The sequence below is a fragment of the Ascaphus truei genome, chromosome 12 (assembly GCF_040206685.1).
Source record: "Ascaphus truei isolate aAscTru1 chromosome 12, aAscTru1.hap1, whole genome shotgun sequence".
NCBI lineage: Eukaryota > Metazoa > Chordata > Amphibia > Anura > Ascaphidae > Ascaphus > Ascaphus truei.
Window position 1 is genome coordinate 22,615,707 of NC_134494.1, and position 10,000 is coordinate 22,625,706.

General features: G+C 56.3%; 1 protein-coding gene across 1 annotated transcript in view; it reads left to right on the plus strand.

Moving 5' to 3' along the window:
• The first annotated feature begins 1,092 nt into the window (after nt 1-1,092).
• The window catches only part of LOC142464012 (protein phosphatase 1 regulatory subunit 12A-like), a 26,690-nt gene continuing 17,782 nt past the window's right edge, over nt 1,093-10,000 (plus strand). Inside the window, 8 exon segments of the mRNA XM_075566993.1 lie at nt 1,093-1,403; nt 1,405-1,425; nt 3,725-3,855; nt 5,709-5,827; nt 6,099-6,258; nt 7,647-7,791; nt 8,043-8,117; nt 9,567-9,652. Of these exon segments, the coding sequence (XP_075423108.1) occupies nt 1,167-1,403; nt 1,405-1,425; nt 3,725-3,855; nt 5,709-5,827; nt 6,099-6,258; nt 7,647-7,791; nt 8,043-8,117; nt 9,567-9,652 (974 nt within the window). The 5' untranslated portion in view covers nt 1,093-1,166.

Below are 10,000 nucleotides of genomic sequence, written 5' to 3' on the forward strand. Positions count from 1 at the left end.
TGCCCTTTCTACCCCACCCCCCACTTTCTCTCCCTCTCTCCCCCCACTTTATCCCCTCTCCCCCCCACTTTATCTCCCTCTCTCCCACTTTCTCTCTCCCCTTCCCTCTCTCTCTCCCCCTTCCCTCTCTCTCTCCCCCCTTCCCTCTCTCCCCCCTTCTCTCTCTCTCCCCCTTCCCTCTTTCCCCCTTCTCTCCCCCTTCCCTCTTTCCCCCTTCCCTCTCTCTCCCCCTTCCGCTCTCTCCCCTTCTCTCTCCCCCCCTTCCCTCTCTATCCCCCCTTCCCTCTCTATCCCCCTTCCCTCTCTATCCCCCCTTCCCTCTCTCCCCCCCTTCCCCTCTCTATCCCCCCTTCTCTCCCCCCTTCCCTCTCTCCCCCTTCCCTCTCTCCCCCCCTTCCCTCTCTCCCCCCCTTCCCTCTCTCCCCCCCTTCCCTCTCTATCCTCCCTTCTCTCTCTCCCCCCCTTCCCTCTCTCCCCCCTTCTCTCTCCCCCTTTTCTCTCTACCCCCCTTTTCTCTCTACCCCCTCCTTTTCTCTCTACCCCCCTCCTTTTCTCTCTACCCCCCTCCTTTTCTCTCTACCCCCCCTTTTCTCTCCACCCCCCCTCCTTTTCTCTCCACCCCCCCGCTTTCTCAACACCCCCCCTTTTCTCTTACCCCCCCTTTTCTCTCTACCCCCCCCTTTTCTCTCTACCCCCCCTTTCTCTCTACCCCCCCTTTCTCTCTACCCCCCCCCCCTTTTCTCTCTACCCCCCCCCCCTTTTCTCTCTACCCCCCCCCCCCTTTTCTCTCTACCCCCCCCCCCTTTTCTCTCTACCCCCCCCTTTTCTCTCTACCCCCCCTTTTCTCTCTACCCCCCTTTTCTCTCTACCCCCCCCTTTCTCTTTACCCCCCCCTTTTCTCTCTACCCCCCCCCTTTTTCTCTCTACCCCCCCCTTTTTTTCTCTCTACCCCCCCCTTTTCTCTCTACCCCTTCCTCTGGCCACCCCCCATGCCCTTTCTCCCCCTTTTCCGTCCCCCCCCTGCCCTTTCTCTCCCTCTTCTGTCCCCTCCTTCCTCTGTGTGGCCTCTCCCCCCCCCCCTCCGTCTCCTCCCCCGGCCTGTCCCCGCCGCTCCCCTCCTCGCTCCCTCCCCCGCTCCCCTCCTCTCCCCGGGCAGGACTGGGAAGATGGCGGCGGAGGATCGGTGCCGGTCGGACGCGGCTCGGGATAAGCGGCGGGAGCAGCTGAGCCGGTGGTCGGGCTCGGAGACGGAGCGGAGCTTGGGCCCCGGCTCCTCCCGCCGCCCGCCCCGGGTCCGCTTCGCGCAGGGAGCGGTGTTTATGGCCGCTTGTTCGGCCGGAGACCGGGAGGAGGTGCGGGGGTTACTGGCGGCCGGAGCCCCGATCAACGGGACCAATGTGGACGGGGCTGACGGCGCTGCACCAGGTACCTGAGCCCCCCAATATTACCGGGGGGACCCCCCCACGCAATAATATCACCCAGTAATACTGGGGGACCCCCCACAATATCATATACCTCCAATAATACTGCCCCCCCCCCCCACTGTCAGATCACCCAATAATACTGGGGGAGCCCCACACACACTCTCATATACCCCCAATAATACTGCCCCCCATCTGTCAGATCACTCAATATTACCGAGGGACCCCCCTCTCCACACTATCACATCACCCAATAATACTGGGGGACCCCCCCCACACACTATCATTTACCCCCAATAATACTGGGGGGACCCCACACACTATCATATACCCCCAATATTACCGGGGAACCCCCACCCCACGCACAATAATATCACCCAATAATACTGAGGGACCCCGCACACTATCATATACCCCCAATAATACTGCCCCCACACTGTCAGATCTCCCATTATTAATGGGGGACCCCCCCACACAATATCACCCAATAATACTGGGGGACCCCCACACTATCATATATCCCCAATAATACTGCCCCCCCCCCCACACTCAGATCACTCAATATTACTGGGGGACCCCCCACACTGTCAGACACCCCCACGCTATCACATTCCCCCAATAATACTGCCCCACATGTCAGATCTTCCAATATTACTGGGGACCCCCACACTGTGAGACTCCCCACACTATCAGATCCCCCAATATTGCCGTGGGACCCCCACACTATCAGAAACCCCAATATTACTGGGGACTCCCCCACATTATCATGTGCCCCATATAATACCTGGGAATCGCCACCCCCCCCCTCACAATACCAGATCTTCCCAATACTATGGGGGACACCCTACACTACCAGATTCCCCCAATAATGCTGGGTGACCCCCTCACACTGCCAGATCCCCCCACTAATACCGGGGCACCCCCCAAACGACCAAAGTCCCCAAATAACACGGGGGTACTCCCCAAACTACCAGAGCTCCCCAATAAAACGGGATTCCCCAATATTGTGCTCCCCTCAAGCCACCAGAGCCCCCCAATTAAACATAGGAACCCCCAAACTACAGGGACTCTCCAAACTACCAGTCTCCCTTAGAACCAGGACATCCCCCAAACTACTAGAGCCCCCAATAAGATCTGTAGGACCCCTCAAACTACTGCAATCGTAATACTGTGCCCCCCAAGCTACCAAAGACCTCCCAATAATACCGGGATACCCCTCACACTACCAAAACCTCTCTAATAATACCGGGGCACCCCACCACCACCCCACACTGCCTGGGAACACTCCCCTAACATTCCCTCAGCCCCAAACCACTGGAAACCATCACTATTACAGTGGGACCCCCATACTAATTTGGGGGTCCCGCCAATGTTACTGGGGACGTCACCATACTACCAGAATCCCACCGTGATATATAGGGAGACCCATTGCACTGCCATACTAACGTTGGAACTCACAATCTCATACACTACAGAGCTATCGACCCCCCCGAGCTCTCCAATACTGTCAGGGAACCCCTAACAGGCTTTCTATTACTGGGATATTGCTTCCTTCCCAACACCCCATACTATTGGGTAACCTCCCAACCCCACCATACTACCATGAACTCTCATCCCCCCAGTCCTGATTAGCGGCACCATGGTACCCCCATTTTTTCTCCTGCTCTTTAAATACGATACATTACGGCACCAGTGGTCTCAGAGATTCTTCTCCTGTCCGACCCCGTATTACTCATACACCCTTTCTCCCCCACTCATGTCACCGAGCCTCTCTCCTTCTAAGTTTCCCCTCTTCAATCACACTCTCCCTCTTTTTCACCATCCGTCCTTCTCCTTCCCTATTACCACTTCTCCCCCACCCTGTCCCTCTCTCCCCTTCCTCTTCATTCCCGTCCCTTGTCTGCCTTATAAATCTCCCCCCCCCCCAGATACCACCTTCCTTACTCTCTCCATACTCCTTCTCCAAACTCTCTATACCCCTTCCTCACTTTCTCCACTTTACCCCTCTCCTAACTCTTTCTTCTCTCCTCTACCCCCTCCTCTATACCACCTCCTCTATACCCCACTCATAACTCTCTTCTCTCCTCTATACCCCTCTCCCAACTCGCTTCTCTATGCCCCCTATTAACTCTCTTTTCTCTCCTCTACACCCGTCCTCTATACCCCTCTCCTAAATCTCTCTTCTCTATACCCCTCTCCTAACTCTCTCTTCTCTATACCTCTCTCCTAACTCTCTTATTGCCACTCTCCCATTCCTCCTCACTCTCCTCTCTCCCTCCTCCTCACTCTCCTCTCTCCCCCAGGCCTGTATCGATGAGAATATGGACATGGTTCAGTTTCTGGTGGAGAATGGAGCTAGTGTGAATCAACCGGATAATGAGGGATGGACCCCCCTCCATGCAGCAGCATCCTGCGGCTTCGTGAGCATCGCACAGTGAGTGCCCTCCCCTGCCACACACACAGCCCACGTGGGGGGAACAGGACTCCAGGGGGAGCACTCTCTGTCCTGACCTCTTTTGCTCTCTCCGCACATTCACTCCCCCCCCCCCTGATTCTTTTTTTCTTTTTCCCTCTGCTCCTCCTCTTCTCCCTTCTCATAACTCTATTTTCTGCTCTCTCCCTATCTCCACCCTTGGACACCTCACTGCTGTTTCTCTCTCTCCCCCTCTTCTCTCCCCCCCCTCTCTCCTCCCATTTCTCCCCCCCCTCTCTTCTCTTCCCACCCTCTCTCCCCTTTCCCCCCTCTCCCCCCTTCCTCCCTCTCTCCTCCCATTCCCCCCTTTCTCCCCCTTCCCCATCTCTCCCCCTTCCCCCCTCTCTCCCCCTTCCCCCCTCTCTCCCCCTTCCCCCCTCTCTCCCCCTTCCCTCCTCTCCCCCTCTCTCCCCCTCTCTCCCCCCTCTCCCCCTTCCCTCCCCCCTTCCCTCCTTCCCCCCTCCCCCTCCTTCCCCCCTCCCCTCTCTCTCTCCCTTCCACCCCCTCTCTCTCCCTTCCACCCCCTCTCTCTCCCTTCCACCCCCTCTCTCTCCCTTCCACCCCCTCTGTCTCCCTTCCACCTGTTCCCTTTCCTCCTCTCCCCCCTTCCCCCTCTCCCCCCCTTCCCCCTCTCTCCCCCTTCCCCCCTCTCTCCCCTCTTCCCTCCTCTCTCCCCCCTTCCCTCCTCTCTCCCCCCTCCCCTCCTCTCTCCCCCCTCCCCCCCTCTCTCTCTCCCTTCCACCCCCTCTCTCCTGTCATCTCTTTATTTCTCTGCTGCTCTTCTCCCTAACTTTCCACCTAATCTCTATTTTCTTTCCCTCTCTCTCTCCCCAGCCCCCCCCCCCACCCGCCCCACCATTGCCTAAATGTCCATGGTTTACCCAGGGCTGTAGTAAAACACAAGCACGTCAGGAATAACAAGTAGACAGTCACATTAAAGTCACCATAGATAAAGGGGAAGAGCAGTGAATAAGCGCTAATGCTATATTATAAATCTGTGACAATAAAAGTGACAGAGGTGAATACAATACACTTTAAACTTAAAGTAGGGGCTGCCTAAGGGAATAATGGTGTACACAAACCAATAAAGACAAAGAATACAAAAAACCGGCGCCTCCAATGAATAAATAAATGAATCCAACCAATGGCGTAGTCCAATGTGGGTAGCAGGCAGTCCTGAGTGGAGCCTCACAGAAAGACACACAAACATTTAGGACAAAAACAAAAAAAGAGACAAAAGAAAAAAATCCTAGTGTAACTCAAATAACAAAACAGATTTATTTATTTTTTTAGATTTTTCTGTTTTGTTATTTGAGTTACACTATGATTTTTGTTTTGTCTCTTTTTGTTTTTGTCCTATATGTTTGTGTGTCTTTCTGTGAGGCTTCTTTGAAGACTCCACTCAGGACTGCCTGCTACCCACATTGGACTACGCCATTGGTTGGATTCATTGATTTATTCATTGGAGGCGCCTTTTTTTTTTGTATTCTTTGTCATTAAAGTCACCATGACAACGTTCTAGATAAAAGATTACAGGCTGCGTTTCCAGGGCACGACCAGCATGGAATTCAAGCCTCAGCAATGACCACGTCCTCAAATGCAGTCACAATAATAACACACCGAGGGTTTTCCTTAAAAGAAAAGGGCTAACCCGCATCCAGGATCTCTGCCCTGACGCATTTCGCGCCACAAGTTGGGCACTTTGTCAAAGGAATAGGCGACTTTGTCAGCGGCCCTCTCTGTGTCTCGGGTTTACCACGGGCTCCTGTGTTTGAGCCTTTCAGTAACTTGGGGGCTTCACCCTCCCTCGGCAGGTACCTGATTACACAGGGAGCCAGCGTCGCTTCTGTGAACAGCGAGGGGGAGCTGCCGCTGGACGTGGCCCACGAGAGCGCCATGGAGAAACTGCTGAAGAGCGAGATCAAGAAGCAAGGTAAGAGAGCGCCCCCTCCCTCTCCTCTCTGGCAGGAACTGGTTGGCGAGAGTGTTTGCCAACCCCCCCCATCAGGAAAAGCGGGTGCACCCCCCCCCCCCCCCCAAGGAACATGGGATAAGGGTGCCCTTCCCATTCCACTCAAAGAAATAGGTAATGTGACACCAGAGCGTGTTTTGCAATGTGACGGGGGGTCTGCCTCTTGTGCACGTTGAGAACCCCCTGGCCGGTTGACAGGTCAAGTAACAGGTGTTGTCCTGTGGCTTCTCAGGCTTGGATCTGGACGTCGCCCGGCGGGAGGAGGAGGAGCTGATGCTGAGGGACGCGCGGCTCTGGGTGAACCTCGGGAAACACGAGGATATTAGACACCCGACCACTGGAGCTACTGCTTTGCATGTGTCTGCGGCCAAGGGTTACACAGATGTCATGAGGTGAGGCGGACACACCCGGTGTGTGTGTGTGTGTGTGTGTGTGTGTGTGGACACTGGCGTCATGAGGTGAGGGACACGCAAGGGTTACACAGATGTCATGAGGTGAGGCGGACACACAGGGATATGTGTGTGTGTGTGTGTGTGTGTGTGTGTGTGTGTGTGTGGACACTGGCGTCATGAGGTGAGGGACACGCAAGGGTTACAAGGGGAGGGGGAACACGGGCGTGGTGCGGGGGGCGCACTGACATCACAAGGTGAGCGGAAGGGCACACAGACGGTAGGGTGGGGGGACCGAGCTGAGGTGAGGGGATTTTGAGGTTATCACGTACGGAAAGAAGAGACAGCAATGTTATTTCCCTCTCCCCCTCTTACTGTTTCTCTCCCTCCCTCCTTTATTGCTCTTTATTTCTGCCTACCTTAATCTTCCTGTCTCTTGCTGCCTCCCCTCTATCTCCTTCTGTCTCTGCCTCTCTCTCCCCCTCCTCTCTCTCTCTCTCCCCCCTCCTCTCTCTCCCCCTTCTCTCTCTCTCCCCCCTTCTCTCTCTCTCCCCCCTCCTCTGTCTCTCTCTCCCCCCTCCTCTCTCTCCCCCCTTCTCTCTCTCTCCCCCCTTCTCTCTCTCTCCCCCCTCCTCTGTCTCCCCCCTCCTCTCTCACTCCCCCCCTCCTCTCTCTCTCTCCCCCTCCTCTCTCTCTCTCCCCCCTCCTCTCTCTCTCTCTCTCCCCCATCCTCTCTCTCTCTCTCTCCCCCCTCCTCTCTCTCTCCCCGCTCCTCTCTCTCTCTCCCCCCTCCTCTCTCTCCCCCTTCCTCTCTCTCCCCCTTCCTCTCTCTCTCTCCCCCTTCCTCTCTCTCTCTCCCCCTTCCTCTCTCTCTCCCCCCTCTCTCTCTCTCTCTCCCCCCTCCTCTCTCTCTCCCCCCTCCTCTCTCTCTCTCCCCCCTCCTCTCTCTCTCTCCCCCCTCTCCTCTCTCTACTCCCCCCTCCTCTCTCTCTCCCCCCTCTCTCCCCTCCTCTCTCTCTCTCTCTCCCCCCTCCTCTCTCTCGCTCTCTCCCCTCCTCTCTCTCTCTCTCTCCCCCCTCTCTCTCTCTCCCCCCTCCTCTCTCTCTCCCCCCTCCTCTCTCTCTCCCCCTCTCCTCCATCTACTCCCCCCCTCCTCTCTCTCTCCCTCCTCTCTCTCTCCCCTCCTCTCTCTCTCTCTCTCTCTCCCCTCCTCTCTCTCGCTCTCTCCCCTCCTCTCTCTCTCTCTCCCCTCTCTCTCTCTCTCCCCTCCTCTCTCTCTCTCTCTCCCCCCTCCTCTCTCTCTCTCTCCCCGCCTCCTCTCTCTTTCTCTCTCTCCCCCCCCCCTCCTGTCTCTCTCTCTCTCCTCCTCTCCCACTTCCTGTCTGTCTCAGGCTCCTCCTGCAGTTGGGGTTTGACGTGGACTCCCGTGATTCCGACGGTTGGACTCCCCTGCACGCGGCCACTCACTGGGGTCAGCAGGACGCGTGCCGTCTCCTTTGCGAGGCTCTATGCGACATGGACATCATCAACAAAGTGGTGAGGGCCTGGGCTGCCTCCTGGCACGGTGCACAAGCTGCCCCTTCCCGCCTGGACTCACTCGGCACCCTCCGTCCTGGGCCTGGGCTGCTCTGTGTGCCTTTGTCCCGCCTCCCTTGTGTCTTTGCACCCTCACGGAGCGTGTCTGGCTCTCATCCCCGTGCTCTCACTCTCGTAGGGTGTCGTGTCTCTGCGCTCTCTCTCGCAGGCTGCCGTGCTTGTGCGCACTGCGAATCATGTCTCTTTTGCAGGGTCAGACGGCCTTTGATGTTGCAGATGACACGGTGGAGTCTCTGCTGGAAGAATTAAAGAAGAAGCAGAGTGCGGTGAGAGAGAGCTCCGGGGTCTGAATATAGGGGGAGAGTCTCATGTCTCTATGGAAGGAAGGTCTCTCTCTGACATCTCTCTTTCAGCCCCTCCATCCCCTCTCTGTATCTCTTGTTTACCCTTTCTCCCCCTCTTGCTGTCTCTCTCTGAGTCTGTCGCCCCCTTTCTCTCCATGTGAATCGCTCACCTGTCCCTCTCGTAGCCTCTATGCACCAGTCTCTTCTTTCACCTTCCTCCCCACATGTCACACACTTCTCTCTCTGTGAGTCTCTCTCCTCTCCCTCTCTCTGTGAGCCTCTCTCCATCAGTCTCTTGTGTCACTCACCTCTCTCTCTGTGAGTCTCTCACATCTCCCCTCTCTCTCTCACCTCTCTCACCTCTCCCACTCTCTTTCACCTCACCCTCTCTCTCACCCACCTCTCCCTCTCTCTCTCTGTGAGTCTCTCCCTCTCTCTCTCTGTGAGTCTCTCACATCTCCCCTCTCTCTCTCTCTCTCTCTCTCTCTCTCTCTCTCACTCACCTCTCTCACCTCTCCCACTCTCTCTCACCTCTCCCACTCTCTCTCACCTCTCCCACTCTCTCTCACCTCTCCCACTCTCTCTCACCTCTCCCTCTCTCTCTCACCCACCTCTCCCTCTCTCTCTCTGTGAGTCTCTCCCTCTCTCACCTCTCCCACTCTCTCTCACCTCTCCCTCTCTCTCTCTCACCCACCCCTCTCTCTCTCACCCACCTCTCCCTCTCTCTCTCTGTGAGTCTCTCCCTCTCTCACCTCTCCCACTCTCTCTCACCTCTCCCACTCTCTCTCACCTCTCCCTCCTCTCTCTCACCCCACCTCTCCCTCTCTCTCTCTGTGAGTCTCTCCCTCTCTCACCTCTCCCACTCTCTCTCACCTCTCCCTCTCTCTCTCACCCACCCCTCTCTCTCTCACCCACCTCTCCCTCTCTCTCTCTGTGAGTCTCTCCCTCTCTGTCGGCCTCTCTCCATTAGGCTGCGCCATTAGGCTGCGCTTATAGTTAGGGCAACGACGACATGACGTCATCCTTTGCCGTCCTATAGCGTTTCCTGCACTCTGGCGCAGGAGACGAGAGAGGGCGACCGGGGGGGGCGTGGCGGAGGCTTGGCCTTGAGCGGTTCGCCCTCATTGGCTGAACCGCTCGCGTGCCACTGACGTCACGCGGCGATTGCTGAAGAAGTAAAAATCCTTTGACTACCAGCGATCGGCCCCCTATGGGCACCCGCGACGGACTGCATGTACTTGCTGCGGCGCTGCGCGACGTCGTGTCGCCGGGGCTATAAACGCAGCCTTAGTCTCACCTTTCACCCCCTCTCTGCTAGTGTCGTCTCTCTCCAGTCTTTCTTCTCTCTCCTCTTCCTCGCTGCCTGTCTCGCCCCTTTCTTCCGCCGCCGCCGCCAGTATCTCTCACCTCTCCCCCTCTCTCTCTTTTTAGCTGCGTCTGGAGAAGATGAAAAATGCCCCCCAGATTCTGCCTCAGACGAGCCCCCCCAACCAGAATGCTGGAGGCCGAGCACGAAGGTCTGTGGGAGGCGGGATGTGTGCGTGTCTGTGTGTAACGTCTGTGTCTGTTTGTGTCACATGGTGAGTGTGCGGTGTTACACAAGGATTGTGTCACATGGGTGTGCTGTTATACAATGATTGTGTCACATGGGTGAGCAGTGTTACACAGTGTGTCACATGGGTATGCTGCGTTACACAGTGATTGTCACATAGGTGTGCTGTGTTTTGTAGTGTGTCACATGGGTGTGCTGTTACACAATGATTGTGTTACATGGGTGTGCTGTTACACAGTGATTGTCACATAGGTGTGCTGTGTTTTGTAGTGTGTCACATGGGTGTGCTGTTACACAATGATTGTGTTACATG